We start from the raw sequence: 25032 nt of genomic DNA, 5'->3' as shown, positions 1-25032 counted from the left end.
AGGACCAGTTTACTCCCACTCTTTGCTTCCTGTCTGCCAGCCTCCACTGCCTTTTGTCCTTTGCCTTTTCCTCCAACAAAGCCGCTTCTTCACCTTATTTCGATAATCCTCTCTGGGTTTATCATAGAGGATATCATTTGCCTGATACCACTCTACAATGTCTCCCTCTTGCTGCCTGTTGAAGGAAAAGGGATTTACCTTTCTCCAACCACCCTTACTCAATGGGGCCTCCGAGTCTGAGGCATTGTCAGACACAGCTGCCAGGGAGGTGGTCTGCACATATTAACCTCCCTGTTCTCCTGCCCTCATGCAGTGCTGCCTCCTCCTGTTGCATCTCCTCCTGTCTCTCCTCTCCTGTGTGTGCAAAGCCTTCATGGCAGGTTTTTTGTGTCCTTCAGTTGGGTTTTTTGGGTGCCATCTCGAGACGAGCTTCTTCTGCAAAAGTTTCTCCAGCAATGAGGGAAACGCCCTGGACAGACCCAGGTCACGTACTGATGTTGACACAACCCTTTTTTTCTCTGTCCAGCTGCCGAGCTATGAGTACCACGAGTATATACGAGTGTCCACCGTTAAACTCACGTTATAACTACGAGTAAAAAGTAACACATTTTTCCAACAAGAGTACATTTTTACACGGGGACATTTTTCACACTTTTGAAAAATCTTCACGAGTTTCCACGTGTTTCTATGACCTGCTGAGTTACTCCAGCACTTTATACCTGTCCACATTCTCCAGAGATGCTGCCTGACCCGCTGGGTTCAGCAGCGGGCGCAGCGTGGACTTTTCCCGATTACTGGTCCGTGGACATAGAAACATAGAAACATAGAAACATAGAAACATAGAAACATAGAAACATAGAAATTAGGTGCAGGAGTAGGCCATTCGGCCCTTCGAGCCTGCACCGCCATTCAATATGATCATGGCTGATCATCCAACTCAGTATCCCGTACCTGCCTTCTCTCCATACCCTCTGATCCCCTTAGCCACAAGGGCCACATCTAACTCCCTCTTAAATATAGCCAATGAACTGGCCTCGACTACCCTCTGTGGCAGGGAGTTCCAGAGATTCACCACTCTCTGTGTGAAAAAAGTTCTTCTCATCTCGGTTTTAAAGGATTTCCCCCTTATCCTTAAGCTGTGACCCCTTGTCCTGGACTTCCCCAACATCGGGAGCAATCTTCCTGCATCTAGCCTGTCCAACCCCTTAAGAATTTTGTAAGTTTCTATAAGATCCCCTCTCAATCTCCTAAATTCTAGAGAGTATAAACCAAGTCTATCCAGTCTTTCTTCATAAGACAGTCCTGATATCCCAGGAATCAATCTGGTGAACCTTCTCTGCACTCCCTCTATGGCAATAATGTCCTTCCTCAGATTTGGAGACCAAAACTGTACGCAATACTCCAGGTGTGGTCTCACCAAGACCCTGTACAACTGCAGTAGAACCTCCCTGCTCCTATACTCAAATCCTTTGCTATGAAAGCTAACATACCATTCGCTTTCTTCACTGCCTGCTGCACCTGCATGCCCACTTTCAATGACTGGTGTACCATGACACCCAGGTCTCGCTGCATCTCCCCTTTTCCTAGTCGGCCACCATTTAGATAATAGTCTGCTTTCCTGTTTTTGCCACCAAAATGGATAACCTCACATTTATCCACATTATACTGCATCTGCCAAACATTTGCCCACTCACCCAGCCTATCCAAGTCACCTTGCAGTCTCCTAGCATCTTCCTCACAGCTAACACTGCCCCCCACCTTAGTGTCATCCGCAAACTTGGAGATATTGCCTTCAATTCCCTCATCCAGATCATTAATATATATTGTAAATAGCTGGGGTCCCAGCACTGAGACTTGCGGTACCCCACTAGTCACTGCCTGCCATTGTGAAAAGGACCCGTTTATTCCTACTCTTTGCTTCCTGTTTGCCAGCCAGTTCTCTATCCACATCAATACTGAACCCCCAATGCCGTGTGCTTTAAGTTTGTAAACTAATCTCTTATGTGGGACCTTGTCGAAAGCCTTGTCGAAGTCCAGATACACCACATCCACTGGTTCTCCCCTATCCACGCTACTAGTTACATCCTCGAAAAATTCTATAAGATTCGTCAGACATGATTTACCTTTTGTAAATCCATGCTGACTTTGTCCAATGATTTCACCACTTTCCAAATGTGCTGCTATCCCATCTTTAATAACTGACTCTAGCAGTTTCCCCACTACCGATGTTAGACTAACTGGTCTGTAATTCCCCGTTTTCTCTCTCCCTCCCTTCTTAAAAAGTGGGGTTACGTTTGCTACCCGCCAATCCTCAGGAACTACTCCAGAATCTAAAGAGTTTTGAAAGATTATTACTAATGCATTCACTATGTCTGGAGCTACTTCCTTAAGTACTCTGGGATGCAGCCTATCTGGCCCTGGGGATTTATCGGCCTTTAATCCATTTAATTTACCCAACACCACTTCCCGGCTAACCTGGATTTCACTCAATTCCTCCAACTCCTTTGACCCGCGGTCCCCTGCTATTTCCGGCAGATTATTTATGTCTTCCTTAGTGAAGACGGAACCAAAGTAGTTATTCAATTGGTCCGCCATATCCTTGTTCCCCATGATCAACTCACCCGTTTCTGATTGCAAGGGACCTACATTTGTTTTAACTAATCTCTTTCTTTTCACATATCTATAAAAACTTTTGCAGTCAGTTTTTATGTTCCCTGCCAGTTTTCTTTCATAATCTATTTTTCCTTTCCTAATTAAGCCCTTTGTCCTCCTCTGCTGGTCTCTGAATTTCCCCCAGTCCTCCGGTATGCTCCTTTTTCTGGCTAATTTGTACGCATGATCCTTCGCTTTGATACTATCCCTGATTTCCCTTGTTATCCACGGATGCACTACCTTCCCTGATTTATTCTTTTGCCAAACTGGGATGAACAATTTTTGTAGTTCATCCATGCAGTCTTTAAATGTCTTCCATTGCATATCCACCGTCAACCCTTTTAAAATTAATTGCCAGTCAATCTTGGCCAATTCACGTCTCATACCCTCAAAGTTACCTTTCTTTAAGTTCAGAACCATTGTTTCTGAATTAACAATGTCACTCTCCATCCTAATGAAGAACTCAACCATATTATGGTCACTCTTGCCCAAGGGGGCACGTACAACAAGACTGCTAACTAACCCTTCCTCATTACTCAATACCCAGTCTAAAATAGCCTGCTCTCTCGTTGGTTCCTCTACATGTTGATTTAGATAACTATCCCGCATACATTCCAAAAAATCCTCTTCCTCAGCACCCCTACCAATTTGATTCACCCAATCTATATGTAGATTGAAGTCACCCATTATAACGGTTTTGCCTTTGTCGCACGCATTTCTAATTTCCTGTTTGATACCATCTCCAACTTCACTACTACTGTTAGGTGGCCTGTACACAACACCCACCAGCGTTTTCTGCCCCTTAGTGTTTTGCAGCTCTACCCATACCGATTCCACATCCTGCAAACTAATGTCCTTCCTTTCCATTGCGTTAATCTCCTCTCTAATCAGCAACGCTACCCCACCTCCTTTCCCTTTCTGTCTATCCCTCCTGAATATTGAATATCCCTGGATGTTCAGCTCCCAGCCTTGGTCACCCTGGAGCCATGTCTCCGTGATCCCAACTATATCATAGTCATTAATAGCTATCTGCACATTCAACTCATCCACCTTATTACGAATGCTCCTTGCATTGAGACACAAAGCCTTCAGGCTTGTTTTTACAACACTCTTACCCCTTATACAATTTTGTTGAAAAGTGGCCCTTTTTGATTTTTGCCCTGGATTTTCCGGCCTGCCACTTTTACTTTTCACCTTGCTACCTATTGCTTCTACCCTCATTTTACACCCCTCTGTCTCTATGCTCACACATTTAAGAAACCCTTTCCCTTTAACTCCATCCTCCACTAGCCCATTCGACACCCCACCCCCCTTATTCAGTTTAAAACCACCCGTGTAGCAGTGGCAAACCTGCCTGCCAGAATGCTGGTCCCACACTTGTTAAGATGCAATCCGTCCCTTTTGTACAGTTCCCCCTTACCCCAAAACAGATCCCAGTGATCAAAGAATCTAAATCCCTGCCCCGTGCACCAGTTCCTCAGCCACACTATTCAGCCTGATGCCGTGGTCTGTGGAGCTTCTAGCCACGGGTGCAGCGTCCGGAGCCTGGGATCCCTCGCCGGGGATCTCCGGATGAGAATAGCTCCGACCGCCGGCCTACGTTCTCCTGAAGCTGCGGTCTACGGTAGGGAAGCAGCGATTCGGGACTTACCTTCCAGACGAGAGGGCCTGTACATCCGGCCACCCACAGTGGCGACTGCGGAGGTTTGTGGCCCCGACCGGAGAACAATGGATGAAGCCCAGTGGGGTATCGCCTCAGCGCAGAGGGAGAAGAGGAGGGAAGAGACTGCATGACCTAAGGACTTTTGCCTCCATCACAGTGAGGAGGTGCTATGTGGACTCACTGTGGTGGATGTTAATATGTGTTTATTGTTGTTGTTTTATTATATTGTATGTATGTATGACTGCAGGCACGAAATTTCGTTCAGACTTCGGTCTGAATGACAATAAAGGAAACCCTGTAAAGACTGACGGTACTTTGTGCCTTTCACCACAGTGAAGGGATATTTGTGTTAAATATTTATTGTGTATTGTGTGTTCTTCTTTGATTGTACCACTGCTGGCAAATTCATTTCACTGCACTTTATTGTGTATGTGATGAATAAATCTGATTGATTGATTGATTGATTATTGATTGCCTGACCTGCTGAGTTACTCCGGCACTTTGTGTCTTTGACAATAAACGCAGCGGCCACCAGGTGGCAGTGGTGCGCCACGGTGGGGGGGGGGCGACTCGCTGGCGCCAGCTGCTGGAGGCCACCCGCCATAGCAGGCGGTCAGCAGTCGCTCTGTGGACCAAAGACAAGTGGAGGGAGGGAGGGAGGCTGAGCCAAACCAGACTATGATGGAGAAGGTGAGGACAGACTCTATGATGGCCGTGTAGAATTGGACCATCATTTCATGTGGCAGATTGTGTTTCCTCAGCTGCTGCAGGAAGTACATCCTCTGTTGTGCCTTTTTGACTGTGGATGCAGGATCCCTTGAGTGAGACTTCTTTACGTTTGAAATAGTCCACGCCCTTCCTTGCCAGGTTGCTGTGACAAGACTCCAAATGGATCTTCAATTTGCTGGGCTTCATGCTCTCGTGGCTTAAAACCTTGGCACAGAAAACACATTGCGGCTTCAACACGGATTGTCGAACAATGCTTGTGAAACAGAACTTGAGAACTTGTTTAAATCTATGAAAAAGCAGAAAGTCATGCAAAAAAAAACTGACTGATTTGGAAGGACGGTCTGGACGAAATAACATTCGCATCTACGGCATACCCGAAGAGAAAGAAGGCAAATCTATGTCTGAATTTGTGGAGCAACTTTGGAAAACTGAACTCGTAATAACAATGGACACCAACGTACGGATCCAGCGCGCGCACGGAGCTTTGACTCGCAAACCGGAAGGTAATGCACCACCTAGGTCTATAGTGGTAAATTTCCTGGAGTTTAATACCAAAGAAATGGTATTGGAAAAGGCCTGGGGAAAGAAGATAATGATTGACAGGCGACGACTATCATTTGACCACGACTATGCAACGGAGGTTGTCCAGAGGCACAAGGCATATAAGGGAATAAAGAGGGCCCTGAAGGAGAGGTGTCCGCTTCTAGACCCCGCTGAACAAGATGTGTATTCACTGGGACTCAGGAACATGCACATGCCATAGTGCACAAGACCAGGGCAGGAGCTGAGGAGGAGAGGCTACTCCGTGGAGACACCTGATTACAGCGCTGAGGAGCCGGCGGACCCAGAGATGCAGTGTCTTCTCCAGGCTTTGACATGGCAGAGAGTTGGATAGAGGAGCGAAGATGAGAGTGAGACAGCAAGAGAGCGACTACAGGAGTCTGAGCAGACCCCATCCAACTAGCTTTTATTGTGTCACAACCTCTTTTGGACTAGAAAATAAGTGCTATCGGATGACGTTGGACAATACTAGGATGCGTGAAATGGAGTGTTTCACCTCTGGTGAGGGGCCCTCTGGGAGGAGGCTTTCCCCTATACCTGCCAATGGGGACTCAGGGTGGAAAGGAATCACCCTTACTTGGATGTCAACTGTTTTCTCTTTTATTTTTATTTTTTTATTTGGCACATGTTGTCCAGATGTTCAGACCTGCACAGTTTCATGTTATCTGGAGATTTATGAATGCAAGACAGGATTGGGTAAATTAAATGTCATGTAATACTATCAAATTGGTGTCACTCAATGTAAATGGGATGAATAATCCAGGTAAAAGGAGCAAGGTCCTGGCTAAACTGAAAAAAGAAAAGGCTCAGGTACTATTTTTACAAGAAACCCACCTGCCTCAACAAGAAATGAGAAACTAAAACGCTTTGGCTTTAGAAATGCATTTTATAGTTCCTATAAAACTAGCCAAAAGAGGGGAGTGGCTATCCTTACAAATGCAGTCCAATTTGAATGCCATAAAGAAGTCAGGGACAAAGAGGGAAGGTATGTATTAGTTAAAGGAAAGCTGGAAAACAAAGTCGTGACACTGATCAATGTATATGCCCCCCCAGAGAGTACCAAATGTTTTTTCAAAACTCTGTTTGACAATATTGCTTTAGAGACTGAAGGTATTTTGATATGTGGAGGGGATTTCAATGTGGTTATGAATCATAATTTGGATACAAGCCTAAAAATTCCAAGATGCATCTGACCAAGTTTATTAACACATCAGGACAGGAAATGGGCCTAATTGATGTTTGGAGAGAACTTCACCCTTTAGAAGTTCAAGTGAGTTTATTGTCATGTGTCCCTGTATAGGACAATGAGAAAGGGACTACACACACTATTCAGTACCTCACTCAGTCTACTCCAGGATTGACTACTTTTTAATAAATACGGATGAGTCACAGGATCACAGAGTGTAAAATCAGGGTGGCAGATGTATCTGATCACAGTGCGATCAGTTTGACAGTACGCCTGAATAGTAGAAAAAGAAATACTGTTTGGAGGCTCAATGTGGGTATTTTGAATAATAAGGCAAATGTGGAACAAATAAGGGAAGAGATAAAAAGGTACATAGAAGAGAATAACGGGGATGTGGATCCTGTAATACTGTGGGATGCTATGAAGGCAGTTATACGTGGAAAGCTGATCGCCCTGACATCATCACAAAAAAAGGCCCGGCTACGTATGAACATAAAGTAGAAAAACTGAAAGAATTGGAGAAAAAACATAAAAACATACAGGATCAGTTGGTACTAAAACAGATGAAGGAAAAAAGGGGGGAGATAGATGAGATCCTCAGGGGAGATATGGAAAAAAGGGCAAGATTTGTAAAGCAGACCTATTATGAAGCAGGTCCAAAAGCAACTAGACTCCTGGCCAGACGCCTGCGCAAACAGCAGACCTCTAATACAATTCATAAAATAAGAGATCCTAAAACCAATCAATTATCACATGAGCCAGATGAGATAGAAAGAATATTTGAAGAATACTATAAGAAACACTATTCTAAACCACCATCAGCTGATGAAAGGACAATGAGAAGTTTTCTTAACTCACTTGACCTGCCATCCATTGGTGAGACACAAAATAATACCATTACATCACAATTTACGGTTAAGGAGCTGGAAGCTGCAATCAGTAGACTTAAGGCTAGTAAATCACCAGGCAGCGATGGGTTTCCACCAGAATGGTACAAGGCCTTTAAGAAAGAGCTAACACCTCTGCTCCTGTCTTGCTTTAACTGGACCCTTAAAGAGGGCAGGATTCCCCCATCATGGAAGGAAGCAATTATTCCCATTTTACCCAAGGAAGGCAAAGATAAAGAGCAATGTAAACTCTTCACAGATGCTGCCTGACCCGCTGAGTTACTCCAGCACTCTGTGAAACGTCACCTATCCATGTTCTCCACAGATGCTGCCTGACCCGCTGAGTTACTCCAGCACTCTGTGAAACGTCACCTATCCATGTTCTCCACAGATGCTGCCTGACCCGCTGAGTTACTCCAGCACTCTGTGAAACGTCACCTATCCATGTTCTCCACAGATGCTGCCTGACCCGCTGAGTTACTCCAGCACTCTGTGAAACGTCACCTATCCATGTTCTCCACAGATGCTGCCTGTCCCGCTGAGTTACTCCAGCACTCTGTGAAACGTCACCTATCCATGTTCTCCAGAGCTGACCTGTCTTCACTAAGGAAGACACAAACAATCTCCCAGAAGTACTGGAGGTCAGAGGATCTAAGGGGATCGAGGAACTGAAGGTCATTAGGCGAGAAATAGTATTGGGTAGGCTATTGGGACTGAAGGATGATAAATCCCCTGGGCTTGATGGACTGCATCCCAGGGTCCTCAGGGAGGTGGCTCTAGAAATAGTGGAAGCATTGGTGTTCATTTTCCAATGTTCAATAGGTTCAGGATCAGTTCCTGTGGATTGGAGGATAGCTAATGTTATCCCACTTTTCAAGAAAGGAGCCAGAGAGAAAACAGGGAATTACAGACCAGTTAGCCTGACTTTGGTTGTGGGAAAGATGCTGGAGTCAATTATTAAAGAGGTAATAATGGGACATTTGGATTAGTCCAAGTCAGCATGGATTCATAAAAGGAAAATCATGCTTGACTAATCTTCTGGAATTTTTTGAGGATGTGACAAATAAAATGGATGAAGGGGAGCCAGTGGATGTAGTGTATCTAGACTTTCAGTAAGCCTTTGATAAGGTCCCGCACGGGAGATTGGTGACCAAAATTAGAGCACATGGTATTGGGGGTAGGGTGTTGACATGGATAGAAAATTGGTTGGCAGACCGGAAGCAAAGAGTGGGAGTGAACGGGTCCTTTTCAGAATGACAGGCAGTGGCGAGTGGAGTGCCGCAAGGCTCGGTGTTGGGGCCGCAACTGTTTACCATATATATTAATGATTTGGAAGAGGGAATTAGGAGCCACACTAGCAAGTTAGCGGATCACACAACGCTGGGTGGCAGTGTGAACTGTGAAGAGGATGTTAGGAGGTTGCAGGGTGACCTGGACAGGTTGAGTGAGTGGGCAGATTCGTGGCAGATGCAGTATAATATAGATAAATATAAGGTTATCCACTTTGGTGGCAAAAACAAGGGGCAGATTATTATCTCAATGGGGTTAGGTTAGGTAAGGGGGAGATACAGCGAGACCTGGGTGTCCTTGTACACCAGTCACTGAAAGTTGGCGTGCAGGTACAGCAGGCAGTGAAGATAGCTAATGGAATGTTGGCCTTCATAACAAGAGGATTTCAGTATAGGAGTAAAGAGGTTCTTCTGCAGTTGTATAGGGCTCTGGTAAGACCATATCTGGAATATTGTGTACAGTTTTGGTCTCCTAATTTGAGAAAGGACATCCTTGTGATTGAGGCAGTGCAGCGTAGGTTCACAAAATTGATCCCTGGGATGGCGGGACTGTCATATGAGGAAAGGTTTAAAAGACTAGGATTGTATTCACTGGAGTTTATAAGGATAAGGGGGATCTTATAGAAACATATAAAATTATAAAAGGACTGGTCAAGCTAGATGCAGGAAAAATGTTCCCAATGTTGGGCGAGTCCAGAACCAGGGGCCACAGTCTTAGAATAAAGGGGAGGCCATTTAAGACTGAGGTGGAAAAAAGTTTTCCACCCAGACAGTTGTGAATTTGTGGAATTCCCTGCCATAGTGGGCAGTGGAGGCCAAGTCACTGGATGGATTTTAGAGAGAATTGGATAGAGCTCTAGGGGCTAGTGGAATCAAGGGTTATGGGGAGAAGGCAGGCACGGGTTATTGATTGGGGACGATCAGCCATGATCACAATGAATGGCGGTGCAGGCTCGAAGGGCCAAATGGCCTCCTCCTGCACCTATTTTCTATGTTTCTATGACCCTCTGAGTTACTCCAGCAGTCTGTGAAAGGTCACCTATCCATGTTCTCCACAGATGCTGCCTGACTCGCTGAGTTACTCCAGCACTCTGTGTCTTTTGAGCAAAAGCATTCAAATATCTTTACAAATCTCTACAACAGTCTGTCCAGTCCAAAGCTCAATGAATGACCACTCCACACATCACACACATTCCTTTCACCTGAATGTCCTTCACAAGAACTCATAATAAACAAGCTGTGATTAGGATAGTTAACATTAACCATTTCACACAAGTGGTTAACAACTAGTTCACATTAACTTTCCTCAACCAAGTACAATGTAGGTCCACTTTAAATTCCTCGCCGTCTTCTTAATCATAACGATTAGTCATCAACTGAAAACCAGTCTTCATAAAGTGAGTGCCCCAATTAACCATATAACCATATAACAATTACAGCACGGAAACAGGCCATCTCGGCCCTACAAGTCCGTGCCGAACAACTTTTTTCCCTTAGTCCCACCTGCCTGCACTCATACCATAACCCTCCATTCCCTTCTCATCCATATGCCTATCCAATTTATTTTTAAATGATACCAACAAACCTGCCTCCACCACTTCCACTGTAAGCTCATTCCACACGGCTACCACTCTCTGAGTAAAGAAGTTCCCCCTCATGTTACCCCTAAACTTCTCTCCCTTAATTCTGAAGTCATGTCCTCTTGTTTGAATCTTCCCTATTCTCAAAGGGAAAAGCTGATCCACATCAACTCTGTCTATCCCTCTCATAATTTTAAAGACCTCTATCAAGTCCCCTCTTAACCTTCTGCGCTCCAGAGAATAAAGACCTAACTTAATCAACCTTTCTCTGTAACTTAGTTGTTGAAACCCAGGCAACATTCTAGTAAATCTCCTCTGTACTCTCTCTATTTTGTTGACATCCTTCCTATAATTGGGCGACCAAAATTGTACACCATACTCCAGATTTGGTCTCACCAATGCCTTGTACAATTTTAACATTACATCCCAGCTTCTATACTCAATGCTCTGATTTATAAAGGCTAGCATACCAAAAGCTTTCTTTACCACCCTATCTATATGAGAGTCCACCTTCGAGGAACTATGCACGGTTATTTCCAGATCCCTCTGTTCAACTGTATTCTTCAATTCCCTACCATTTACCATGTACGTCCTATTTTGATTTGTCCTGCCAAGGTGTAGCACCTCACATTTATCAGCATTAAACTCCATCTGCCATCTTTCAGCCCATTCTTCCAAATGGCCTAAATCACTCTGTAGACTTTGGAAATCCTCTTCATTATCCACAACACCCCCTATCTTGGTATCATCTGCATACTTACTAATCCAATTTACCTCACCTTCATCCAGATCATTGATGTACATGACAAATAACAAAGGACCCAACACAGATCCCTGAGGCACCCCACTAGTCACCTGCCTCCAACCCGACAAACAGCCATCCACCATTACCCTCTGGCTTCTCCCATTCAGCCACTGTTGAATCCATCTTGCTACTCCTGCATTTATACCCAACAGTTGAACCTTCTTAACCAACCTTCCATGAGGAACCTTGTCAAAGGCCTTACTAAAGTCCATATAGACAACATCCACTGCTTTACCCTCGTCAATTTCCCTAGTAACCTCTTCAAAAAATTCAAGAAGATTAGTCAAACATGACCTTCCAGGCACAAATCCATGCTGACTGTTCCTGATCAGACCCTGTTTATCCAGATGCTTATATATATTATCTCTAAGTATCTTTTCCATTAATTTGCCCACCACTGAAGTCAAACTAACAGGCCTATAATTGCTAGGTTTACTCTTAGAACCCTTTTTAAACAATGGAACAACATGCGCAGTACGCCAATCCTCGGGTACTATTCCCGTTTCTAATGACATTTGAAATATTTCTGTCATAGCCCCGGCTATTTCTACACTAACTTCCCTCAATGTCCTAGGGAATATCCTGTCAGGGCCTGGAGACAATTAAAACACAATTGGACAGCTATCCAGGAGACAAATTCATTCTTGCTACTGCCTTCATGAAGTAAACAGAACCACATCCAGAAATCAGTCTGAAGGCTCCCAACCCAAAATCTCACCTATCCATGTTCTCGACAGATGCTGCCTGACCCGCTGAGTTACTCCAGCACTCTGTGAAACGTCACCTATCCATGTTCTCCACAGATGCTGCCTGACCCGCTGAGTTACTCCAGCACTCTGTGAAACGTCACCTATCCATGTTCTCCACAGATGCTGCCTGACCCGCTGAGTTACTCCAGCACTCTGTGAAGCGTCACCTATCCATTTTCTCCACAGATGCTGCCTGACCCACTGAGTTACTCCAGCACTCTGTGAAACGTCACCTATCCATGTTCTCCACAGATGCTGCCTGACCCGCTGAGTTACTCCAGCACTCTGTGAAACGTCAAGTCAACTTTATTTGTCACACATACAAGATGTACAGTGAATGAATGTTGCAACGCCTGCGGGATTGTGCAAAACAACAGAACAACAGAACAGAACCAGTATTTACATTTAAATAAAAGACACAACACAACAGTAGATTAGTCCCTGGTGAGATCAGAGTTTACAGTCCTGATGGTCTGTGGGAAGAAACTCCGTCTCATCCTCTCTGTTTTCACTGCGTGACAGCGGAGGCGTTTGCCTGACCATAGCAGCTGGAACAGTCCGTTGCTGGGGTGATAGGGGTCCTTCATTATGTTGCTGGCTCTGGATCTGTACCTCCTGGTGTATAGGTCCTGCGGGGGGGGGGGCGAGTGTAATTCCCATAGTACGTTCGGCCGAACGAACTACTCCGTGTTCCCGGGGTGGGGTGGGAGGGAGGGGGTAACTTTTAAATCTCTCCCTGCACGGGAGACCCGACCTTTTCTTTGTCGGGTCTCCGTTGTCGTTGGGGCTGCAACGAGGAGCGGCCTCCAACAGGAAGACCGGGGGCTCTGGTGCCGACTACTCACCTCACCGTCGCGGAGCTGGCCGAGTCCAGAGCGGGTGGAGCTGTGGTGGACGCTGCTGCGGCCCGACCTCCGGAGCTTCGGACGCTGCAACTGCGGGTCTGGTGGACCGCGGCACCGGGAGCCCGCGGGTCCCTGGAAGGAGACCGCTTTTCAGGGCTCCCGCAACGGCGACTTCTCCCGCCCGAGTTGCGGGGTTGAAGAGCTCCTGGAGCGGGGCCTTATACCATCGCCCCGCGCGGCTTGGAATGGCCACGGGACTCTGCGAGCGCACGCCGGGGGCTCTAACATCAAGAACCCGGTGTGCGACCTTGCATCACCCGGCGTGGCTTTAATGGCCGCGGGACAATTCGCCATCGCCCGCCGGGGGCTTTGACTTTGACTCTGACATCGGGGGGGAGAGTGCAGTGGAGAGATAGGTTTTTTTGGCCTTCCATCACAGCAATGTGATGGATGTTTATGTAAATTATGTTGTGTCTTGGGTCTATTTGTTTGTAATGTATGGCTGCAGAAACGTCATTTCGTTTGGACCTCAAGGGGTCCAAATGACAAATAAATTGTATCGCATCGTTGTATCGTATCGTATCGTACTCTCTGCAGAGCCGAGCTGTTCCCAAACCAGATTGTGATGTTGCCGGACAAGATGCTTTCTACAGCCCCAGAGTAGAAGCACTGAAGGATCCTCAGAGAGACTCTGAATTTCCTCAGCTGCCTGATGTGGTAAAGGCACTGCCATGCCTTACTCACCAGTGTGGCAGCGTGTGTTGTCCATGTCAGATCTTCTGTGATGTGGACTCTCAGGTATTTATAGTTGCTCACACTATCCACAGCAGTCGACAATCAGCTCCTTAGTTTTAGTGACATTCAATAGAGTGGCACCAGAGTGCCAGATTAGGTAGGACTTCTCATTGTTATCGGAGATCAGGCCCACCACCACAGTGTCATCTGCAAACTTGATGATGGAGTTGGAGCTGAACCTGGCCACACAGTCATGTGTGTACCGGGAGTACAGTAGAGGGCTGAGGACGCAACCCTGGGGGGATCCTGTGTTCAGGGTGAGGGGGTTGGAGGTATGTCTCCTCATCTTGACCACCTGGGGCCAGCAGGTAAGAAAGTCCAGGACCCAAGCACACAGGGGAGTGTTCAGCCCCAGCTCCAGCAGCTTCTCAGCAAGTCTGTGGGGACTATGGTGTTGAAAGCTGAACTGAAATCAATGTACAGAATCCTCACATAGCCCCCCCCCCTTGGCTGTCCAGGTGAGAGAGAGTGGTGTGCAGAACCTGGGAGACCACATCATCCGTAGATCTGTTTGGAAGGTATGCAAACTGCGTCACCTATCGATGTTCTCCACAGATGCTGCCTGACCCGCTGAGTTATTCCAGCACTCTGTGAAACGTCATCTATCCATGTTCTCCACAGATGCTGCCTGACCCGCTGAGTTACTCCAGTACTCTGTGAAACGTCACCTATCCATGTTCTCCACAGATGCTGCCTGACCCGCTGAGTTACTCCAGCACTCTGTGAAACGTCACCTATCTATGTTCTCCACAGATGCTGCCTGACCCGCTGAGTTACTCCAGCACTCTGTGAAACGTCACCTATCCATGTTCTCCACAGATGCTGCCTGACCCGCTGAGTTACTCCAGCACTGTCTATTTTTTTGTAAACCAGCATCTGTAGTTCCTTGATTTTCATACCAAATCTCTGCTGGTTTCAGGGCTTTTACAAACTTTGGCATCTGTGCAATGGGTGCATTGTAGGGAAAGGAAACGGGTCACAGAGCAATAAAGAACCATTTTGCAGTAAAGAGCACAATTATATGTAATTTGCAGACACCACTCCCAGTGTGCAGTGAATTCGTATAACAGGTCACTCCAATTTGTGGTCAACACTCCCACCATGTGGTGGTCTGCCACACTGCAGGCCCGTCCAATTTGTGGTCAACACTCCCACCATGTGGTGATCTGCTGCACTGCAGGCCCGTCCAATTTGTGGTCAACACTCCCACCGTGTGCATTAAGAAAGAACTGCAGATGCTGGAAAAAATCGAAGGTAGACAAAAATGCTGGAGTAACTCAGCGGGTGAGGCAGCATCTATGGAGAGAAGGAATAGGCGACGTAACAGGGCGAGACCCTTCTTCAGACTGATGTTGAGGTGGGGATGGGAAAAAGAAAAGAAAAGGCAGAGACATTAGGCTTGGGGGAGAGCTGGGAAGGGAAGGGGAAGGAGGGAGAAAGCAAGGACTACCTGAAATTGGAGAATGGGAAGATGTGGCCAATGGTGGGATCCTGTTGGAGGTGGCGAAAATGTCTGAGGATTATCTGTTGTTTGTGACGGCTGGTAGGGTGGAATGTGAGGACATGGGGGACTCTGTTCTTGTTATGAGTAGGGGGGTGGGGAGTAAGAGCGGAGCTGCGGGATAAAGAAGAGACCATGATAAGATCCTCATCTCTAGTAGAAGAGGGGAACCCCCATTCCCTAAGGAATGAGGACATCTCCGATGCCCTGGTTTGGAACACTTTATCCTGGGCACATAGGTGGCCAGTGTAGTCCAGATAGCCATGGGCGTCAGTGGGTTTGTAGTATAGTATAGTATAGTATAGTATAGTATATCTTTATTGTCATTTTCCTGAGTACTCACATACCCAGAGGAAACAAAAAAACGTTACTCAACCAGTGTCCATTCAGTGTGCAGTACAAAATAAATAGAAATAAAAAATACATATATCATGAACAAATTAAACACTACTCTCTTCTAAACATCAACAGGCGTTCCGATCGGCAGCGGCACGACAGTGGCTCTGCTGCAGTGTGTCCAGGTTGATGGTTGGTGATGCAAAGTCCGTTTATCAGTCTTATAGCCTGCGGGAAGAAGCTGAGGAGCATCCTGCTGGTTTTGTAGCTAATGCTCCTGTACCTCTTCCCAGATGGCAGGATGGAGAATATGTGATGCGATGGGTGGTAGTGGTCTTTGATGATGGAGATGGCTCTGCTGATACATCTCTTCCTGTATATGTCCAGCAGGAAAGGGAGTGGAGCACCAATAATCCTGCTGGCGGTCTTCACAATCCTGTCTAATTGGTGCCGTTCGTACGACTTGCAGCTCCCGAGCCAGGAAGTGATGCCGTAGGTTAATGTGCTCTCGAATGTCACCCTATAAAAAGTTCGTAGGAGTGTAGTGGGGAGACCTGCTTTACGTAGTCTTTGGAGAGGGTGTAGTCGCTGCTGGGCTCTCTTGACCAGTGCTGTGGTGTTGGTCGTGGACGTCAGGTCATCTGACAGGTGGAGTCCTAGGAACTTCACGCTGCTGACCCTTTCCACATCAGCTCCATCGATGTGCAGAGGTGTATGGTGTTGTTTTCCCGCCCTCCTGAAGTCAACCACCATCTCCTTAGTTTTTCCCACGTTGAGAATGAGGTTGTGGGATTTGCACCATCCTGTGAGCAGCTCCACCTCCATCCTGTACGCCGACTCATCATTGTCACTGATGAGACCCACCACTGTTGTGTCATCAGCGAACTTGTTGATGAAGTTGTTGTTGAGTCTAGCAGTACAGTCGTGTGTAAGCAGACTAAACAGCAGGGGGCTTAGGACACAGCCTTGGGGCGAGCCAGTGCTCACGGCTATGGTTTTTGATGTCCTACTGCCCAGCCTGACTGTCTGCTGCCGTTGCGATAGAAAGTTGAGGACCCAGTTACATGTGCCAGCATCAACCCCCAATAGCTCCAACTTCTCCACCAGCTGCTGCGGAATGATTGTGTTAAAAGCAGAGCTGAAGACTATGAAGAGGATCCTGGCATAAGTATTTTTCCGATCAAGGTGTGACAGTACGAGGTTGAGTGTTGTTGAGACTGCATCCTCTGTGGATCGGTTGGCTCTGTAGGCGAACTGCAGTGGGTCTAGGTCGGCAGGTAGACTATTTTTGATATGCTGCATAACCAGTCGCTCAAAACACTGGTTATGCAGTAGATGTCGGTCAGTAGTCTGGTACCTGTGATTGACAATAGATGCCAGAGTAGGCCATTCGGCCCTTCGAGCCAGCACCGCCATTCAATGTGATCATGGCAAATCATCCCCAATCAGTACTCCGTTCCTGCCTTCTCCCCATATCCCCTGACTCTGCTATTTTTAAGAGCCCTATCTAGCTCTCTCTTGAAAGTATCCAGAGAACCTGCCTCCACTGCCCTCTGAGACAGAGAATTCCAGATTCACCACTCTCTGTGAGAAAAAGTGTTTCCGCATCTCCGTTCTAAATGGCTTACCCCTTATTCTTAAACTGTGGCCCCTGGTTCTGGACTCCCCCAACATCGGGAACATGTTTCCTGCCTCTAGTGTGTCCAAGCCCTTAAGAATCTTATATGTTTCGATGAGATGACCTCTCATCCTTCTAAACTCCAGAGTGTACAGAGCGCTCCATTCTCTCAGCATATGACAGTCCCGCCATCCCGGGAATTAACCTTGTAAACCTACGCTGCACTCACTAAATAGCAAGAATTACCTTCCTCAAATTAAGGGACCAAAACTGCACACAATACTCCAGGTGTGGTTTCACTAGGGCCCTGTACAACTGCAGAAGGACAATCGTCAGCTGACCAACGACCTGAATGAGTTATACTGCAGGTTTGACAAGCAGAAACGTAACCCTGGTACCTCCTCCCCCCCCCCCCCCCCCCTCCCCAACCAACACAGCCAGACCCCAGTCTGCAAAGACTGGACCCTTTTACACCCACTCCTTCCTATTCACCACTTCACACCTACTTAAAGCAGGACACCCATCTGAAAAGACTAGACCCTTTCCCACCCCAACCAACACTTCACACCCACTCACAACCTGATCTCAGTCTGCCTAGACTGGACCTTTCTACACCCACTCCACTCAAATCACCACTTCACTCACACCTACTTCGAGCAAGATTGCAGTCCGAAAAGACTGGACCCTTTCCCACCCACTCATCTCCAATCACCACTTCACACCCAATTACCCATCCACTCCGTGCTGCACAACATCACTTCTCCATCATCAACAATAAAAATACAGGTGGAAAAGCCGGAAATTTCTAGGACCAGACAATGTTTCCCCCTGTACTCACAAACTCTTTGAATCACTTCCCTCTGGAAGGTGACTCCGGACTGTCAAAGCTGCCACAGCCAGACATAAAAACAGCTTATTTTCCACATGAGTAGTAGCTCCACTCAATAACCAAAAATCTATAGCGTCCTTTTGCTCTGATATTTTATTTAATTCACATGTTTAATCGATAATGTTTTATTATTAACGTTTAATGTTTTATGTGTCATTCCTAAATGTCACTGTATGTCGTTGTCACTTGCGGACGGTGCACCAAGGCAAATTCCTTGTATGTGAATACTTGGCCAATAAACGTGTTAATTCATTCATTCAGTCATTCATTAAGACTATCCTAAATCCCTCCAGGGACATTTTTTTTTACATACTCTCCTGGTCTTCTGGTCACACGGGTAGATCGATCACAGTCTTTTTAAGAGGTACAGCATGGAAATAGGCCCTTCGGCCCACTGGGTCCATGCCGACCAGCGAACTCCGCACATTAACACTATCCTACACCCACTGGGGACATTTCTCTTTACATTACACTCCCAGTCTTCCAATCAGGTTTCAGGGCTCACCACAGCACAGAGTCTGCCTTGTTGAAGGTACATAACAACCTACTGCTCACCGTTGACTCCGGCGACTGTGCAATCCTGCTCCTTCTTGACCTCAGCGCAGCATTTGACACTTTCGACCACACCATCCTAGTTGACTGTCTCCGGTACGGGGTTGGTATTGATGGCACTGCCCTGAGCTGGTTCATCTCCTACCTCAAAGGTAGGAGTTTCTCGACTAACATAGGCAACTCTTTCACCTCCCCAGCTATTCTCTGCTGTGGGGTTCCACAAGGTTCCATCCTTGGCCCCATTCTCTTCTCCCTGTATATGCTCCCCTTAGACCAAGTCATTGAAAGGCACGGCATTTCCTTCCATTGCTACGCAGACGATACACAACTCTATCTCCCCCTGAAGCCCAAAAACCAATCAAATCTTAACCTTACCCGCTGCCTCGAGGATATAAAGTGTTGGATGGCCCAGAACTTCCTCCAACTAAATGAGAGTAAGTCTGAGGTCATCCTTCTCGGCCCCTCGGACTCAATCAAAATGATATCAGGCAGCCTTGGAAGCCTTACCCCACTACTCAAACCTCACGTCAAAAACCTCGGCGTGATATTGACTCAGGAAAAAGGGACCACATCACCCCGATCCTGGCCTCTCTCCACTGGCTCCCTGTGCGGTTCCGAATACATTTCAAGACCCTCCTCTATGTCTACAAAGCCCCCTCCTACATTAAAAGTCTTCTCACCCACCACTCCACCTCCAGGTCCCTCAGATCGGTCGACTTGGGGCTGCTGAATATCCCGCTGTCTAGGCATAAGCTTAGGGGCGACCGTGCCTTTGCGGTTGCAGCTCCTAGACTGTGGAACAGCACCCCCTTTCCCATCAGAACTGCCCCCTCCATCGACTCCTTTAAGTCAAGACTATAAACTTATCTATACTCCCAAGCCTTTCCTGACGTCCACTGAGCGAGTGTCTCCTGGTCGCACGGGTAGATCACACGCGAATATCACGCGCAGCCACCCGTCAGGCAACAGGAAATCCAGCCCCATTGCCCCCCTCATAGGTATCGACACATCGATCCACACTAATAATTTCCCTTGCAAATTGTGCACCTCAAACGGTAGTACTTTTAAATATGCTCCCTTACGAGTGTATAATCATGAAGCAAATCGACAGACATCATGAACCAGAACGCCGATTCACATTAACAATAGGGTGATTTCACGAAAGGTCACTGGGTCATAGGTCTTTACGCACAGAGCCTCAAAATCCAACTGGGGTACAAACGTCACTTCCGGCACACGTTATTGATGCTAGAAACGTGTACTTTCAAACCTGTTAAAAACCGCGAAAACGGTTAGTTTTTGCGCTGTAAATAACTGTGCCAGTCGGGGTGCCCGTGAGACACAGCGATCCTACTTTAGAGTTCCAAAGATTAAGAAAAATGAAGGTGAAGAGAAGAGAGAGCTGAAGGGAAAATAACAGCGGAAGTTGTTGGCCGTGCAGATATAAAGATAGAAAATATCGGGAATTATCGCGTTTGCTCGCTGCATTTCATCACAACATCAATAATGCCTTAGTTTACAGCTAGTTTGGAACTAAAGTAGGATAGCTGTGTCTCACGGTCACCCCAACTGGCACAGTACACGGCATCAGTGACTGGTTACATCAGTAAGTACATTGATGACATTACTGTCACCAAGCTCATCACCACACGTCCCCAACCGTAAACCATGGATGACTGCAGAGGTACGTGCGCTGCTGAGAGCCCGAGACACGGCCTTCAGAGCAAGCGATAAGGAGGCCCTGAGAACAGCGAGGGCCAAACTGTCCCGGGCCATCAGGGAAGCAAATCCACGGCCACATCAGTGACAGCAGGGACACACGGAAGCTGTGGCAAGGCATCCAAGCCATCACCAACTTCAGGACATCAACACCAGCCTGTGACAGCGATGCCTCTCTGCCTGATGCGCTGGACGTGTTCTACGCCCGGTTTGATGCACAGAACGACGTGGTGGTGAGGAAGACCAACCCCCCTCCCGCGACCAGGTGGCTATAGAAGCATAGAAACATAGAGACATAGAGACATAGACACATAGAGACATAGAGACATAGACACATAGACACATAGACACATAGACACATAGACACATAGAGACATAGACACATAGACACATAGAGACATAGACACATAGACACATAGACACATAGAGACATAGACACATAGAGACATAGACACATAGACACATAGACACATAGACACACAGACACATAGAGACATAGACACATAGACACATAGACACATAGACACATAGAGACATAGACACATAGACACATAGAGACATAGACACATAGACACATAGAGACATAGACACATAGACACATAGACACATAGACACATAGACACATAGAGACATAGACACATAGACACATAGACACATAGACACATAGAGACATAGACACATAGAGACATAGAGACATAGACACATAGAGACATAGACACATAGACACATAGAGACATAGACACATAGAAACATGGAAACATAGAAAATAGGTGCAGGAGGAGGCCATTCGGCCCTTCGAGCTAGCACCACGTCATTGTGATCATGGCTGATCATCCCCTATCAATAACCCATGCCTGCCTTCTCCCCATATCCCTTGACTCCACTAGCCCCTAGAGCACTATCTAACTCTCTCTTAAATCCATCCAGTGACTTGGCCTCCACTACCCTCTGTGGCAGGGAATTCCATAAATTTACAACTCTCTGGGTGAAAAAGGTTTTTCTCACCTCAGTCTTAAATGGCCTCCCCTTTATTCTGAGTGTGGCCCCTGGTTCTGGACTCGCCCAACATTGGGAACATTTTTCCTGCATCTAACTTGTCCAGTCCTATTATAATATTATATGTTTCTATAAGATACCCCCTCATCCTTCTAAACTCCAGTGAATACAAGCCTAGTCTTTTCAATCTTTCCTCATATGACAGTCCCGCCATCCCACGGATCAATCTCGTGAACCTACGCTGCACTGCCTCAATCACAAGAATGTCCTTCCTCAAATTAGGAGACCAAAACTGTACACAATACTCCAGTTGTGGTCTCACCAGAGCCCTATACAACTGCAGGAGAACCTCTTTACTCCTATACTGAAATCCTCTTGTTATGAAGGCCAACATTCCATTAGCTTTCTTCACTGCCTGCTGTACCTGTAAGCCAACTTTCAGTGTACAAGGACACCCAGGTCTCGCTGCACCTCCCCCTTACCTAACCTAACCCCATTGAGATAATAATCTGCCCCCTTGTTTTTGCCGCCAATGTGGATAACCTCACATTTATCTATATTATACTGCATCTGCCACGCATCTGCCCACTCACTCAACCTGTCCAGGTCACCCTGCAACCTCCTAACATCCACTTCACAGTTCACACTGCCACCCAGCTTTGTGTCATCCGCAAACTTGCTAGTGTTGCTCCTAATTCCCTCTTCCAAATCATCAATATATATGGTAAACAGTTGTGGTCCCAACACCGAGCCTTGTGGCACTCTACTCGCCACTGCCTGCCATTCTGAAAAGGACCTGTTCACTCCTACTCATTGCTTCCGGTCTGCCAACCAATTTTCTATCCATGTCAACACCCTACCCCCAATACCATGTGCTCTAATTTTGGTCACCAGTCTCCTGTGCGGGACCTTATCAAAGGCTTACTTAAAGTCTAGATACACTACATCCACTGGCTCCCCTACATCCATTTTACTTGTCACATCCTCAAAAAATTCCAGAAGATTAGTCAAGCATGATTTCCCTTTCATAAATCTATGTTGACTTGGACTAATCCTTTTACTGTTATCCAAATGCCCCATTATTACCTCTTTAATAATTGACTCCAGCATCTTTCCCATCACCAAAGTCAGGCTGACTGGTCTGTAATTCCCCGTTTTCTTTCTCGCTCCTTTCTTGAAAAGTGGGATAACATTAGCACTGCACTACCTCATAACGCTGCACTCTCTGAATAGCAAGAATGTCCTTCCTCAAATTAGGGGACCAAAACTGTACACAATACTCCAGGTGTGGTCTGACTAGGGCCCTGTACAACTGCAGAAGGACCTCTTTGTTCCTATACTCAACTCTTCTTGTTATAAAGGCTATGTAAACCTCTTCTCTCGAGATTGGCAGTCTGAATCTAGTGCCATAACTATTCATAACTGTGTTCAAACTGAATCAGGTTTTGACGGTGTGAGACAGGTATTGTCATTTGATGGTATGATACGGGAATTGGCTAGGATAAACTGGCAAATGATACTTAAAGGCTTGATGATAATATGCAATGGCAAACATTTAAAGATCCTATGGATGAATTGCACCAATTGTTCACCCCTGTCAGGTGTAAAAATAAAACAGGGAAGGCGGCTCAACCGTGGCAAATGATGGAAATTAGGGAATATTAAATCCAGGCATATAAATTGGCCAGATAAAGCAACAAACTGGGAGAAATTTAAATTTAATATTTAATAAGAGGAGGACAAAGGGATGAATTAAGTGGGATAAATAGAGCATGAAAGGAAACTTGCGGGGGAAATATTAGTGAAGACAAATATAGGCCCCTTACAGTCAGAAACAGGTTAATTTATACTGGGAAACAAGAAATTGGCAGACCAGTTAAACAAATACTTTGGTTCTGTCTTCACTAAGGAAGACACAAACAATCTTCCAGAAATACAAGGGGACCGAGGATCTAGTGGGAGGGAGGAAGTGAAGGGAATCCACATGATTCAGGAAATGTTGTTAGGTAAACTGTTGGGACAGAAGACATGTAAATCCCCAGGGCCTGATGGTCTGCATCCGAAACAACACACGGAGGTGGCCCACGAAATCGCGGATGTATTGGTAATCATTTTCCAATGTTCTATAGACATTTGATTAGTTCCTGTGAACTGGAGGGTACCTAATGTAACCTTTTAAGAAAGAAGGGAAAGAGAAAACAGGGAATTATAGACCAGTTAGCCTGACATTGGTAATGGGTTGTACAGGGATCTGGTGAGAACACACCTGAGATTCCGGTGCAATTTTGGTCTCCTAATTTGCGGAAGGACATTCGTGTCAATGAATGAGCACAGCGTAGGTTCACAGGGTTAATTCCCGGGATGTCTGGACTGACATATGATGAAAGAATGGATCGACTGGGCTTAAATGAAGGGATTAAGAAGGATGAGAGGAGATCTTATAGAAAGATATATAATTCTTAAGGGTTTGGACAGGCTGGATGCAGGAAAAATGTTCCTGATATTGGGGGGAGTTCAGACCTATGGGTCACAGTTTAAGAATAAGGATTAGGCCATTTAGTACTGAGATGAGGAAAAACGTTTTTTTTAGCAAGAGAGTTGTGAATTTGTGGAATTCTGTGCCTCAGAAGGCAGTGGAGGCTAATTCACTGGATGTTTTCAAGAGAGAGCTAGATATAGCGCTTGGGGCTAACGGAATCAAGGAATATGGGGCGAAAGCAAGAACGGGGTAATGATTTTGGACGATCACATTGAATGACGGTTTGTGCTCGATAGGCCAAACGACCTCCGCCTGCACCTATTTTCTATGTTTTTATATTTTACTAATGTGTTCTAAGTAACCTGCGAACCCTGGTATACCTGCTTTCTGCACTGTGGTATCAATTAACCTGTTCCTTTCTATATAACTTGCTAGCCTCTGTGCCACTATGCTAAAGAAAATCTTGCCTTCTACATTTAGGAGACAAACAGCCTAAACTGATTTAACTCTGAAGACTCTTTCTTCCCCCTGAACATTCCCCCTGCTCTACGCCAAACCCTTGGTATGACCTGCTTCTACCAAACTATTGGACAGAGCCTCCGCGAGAATCTAAGCACATCAGGTGCACTTTTATGTACCCGGTAAGGGACTCCATTCGGTCCCAGTGCAGAAGAAGCCTTTCCACGCCATATTACTGCTTCCACTTCCTTCCACTCTTGTGGCAAAACATCTAACTCTAACATCTGTCTCCTAAGGTGGTAACTCTGGAGGGAAACACGGGTCCGATACTGGGGCCCATGACGACAGGCCCACTCAGTATTCAAACAACGTAAGGTCCGAAAGCACAAGGTCCATTCAGTGTTGGTGTTGCATGATGCCACAGAAAGTAGGCCCAATCTCTATTCAATGTACTCTGGGCCCAATCACTTTAGTCACGGTTACCCTGATAGTGCGCTGAATGGGCCAAATGCAATCAGCCGAGAGTAGTCCAGGATACCCAACTAGTGGGGTGAGTGGCTTTGTGGCTCCATGTGGCCTATTCTTATTTTGGGGGCCGATACTAACTCACTCACCCGCCGTCAAAGGCCCAATCAATGTCTAAGTGAAAGCGTACCCAAGATGGGTACCAGGCAAATCGATCTGAACTAATTTACTATCCGTTGGAGTCATGCGATCCCAGCTAATTCCAGAAATGGTGGAA

At 46.3% G+C, this 25032-nt stretch overlaps 1 protein-coding gene across 1 annotated transcript in view; it reads right to left on the bottom strand.

Moving 5' to 3' along the window:
* The window catches only part of LOC116974745, a 58865-nt gene that overhangs the window by 15446 nt on the left and 18387 nt on the right, over positions 1-25032 (bottom strand). The window contains exons 7-8 of the mRNA XM_033023458.1: positions 20252-20353; positions 5152-5248 (exon numbers count right to left, since the gene is read on the bottom strand). Coding sequence (XP_032879349.1) covers positions 5152-5248; positions 20252-20353 — 199 coding nt within the window. The remainder of the gene's footprint in view (positions 1-5151; positions 5249-20251; positions 20354-25032) is intronic.

Source organism: Amblyraja radiata, chromosome 6, assembly GCF_010909765.2.
Source record: "Amblyraja radiata isolate CabotCenter1 chromosome 6, sAmbRad1.1.pri, whole genome shotgun sequence".
NCBI classification, from domain to species: Eukaryota; Metazoa; Chordata; class Chondrichthyes; order Rajiformes; family Rajidae; genus Amblyraja; species Amblyraja radiata.
Note: the sequence above shows the minus strand (reverse complement) of the source record. Positions and strands in the feature narration are given on the sequence as shown.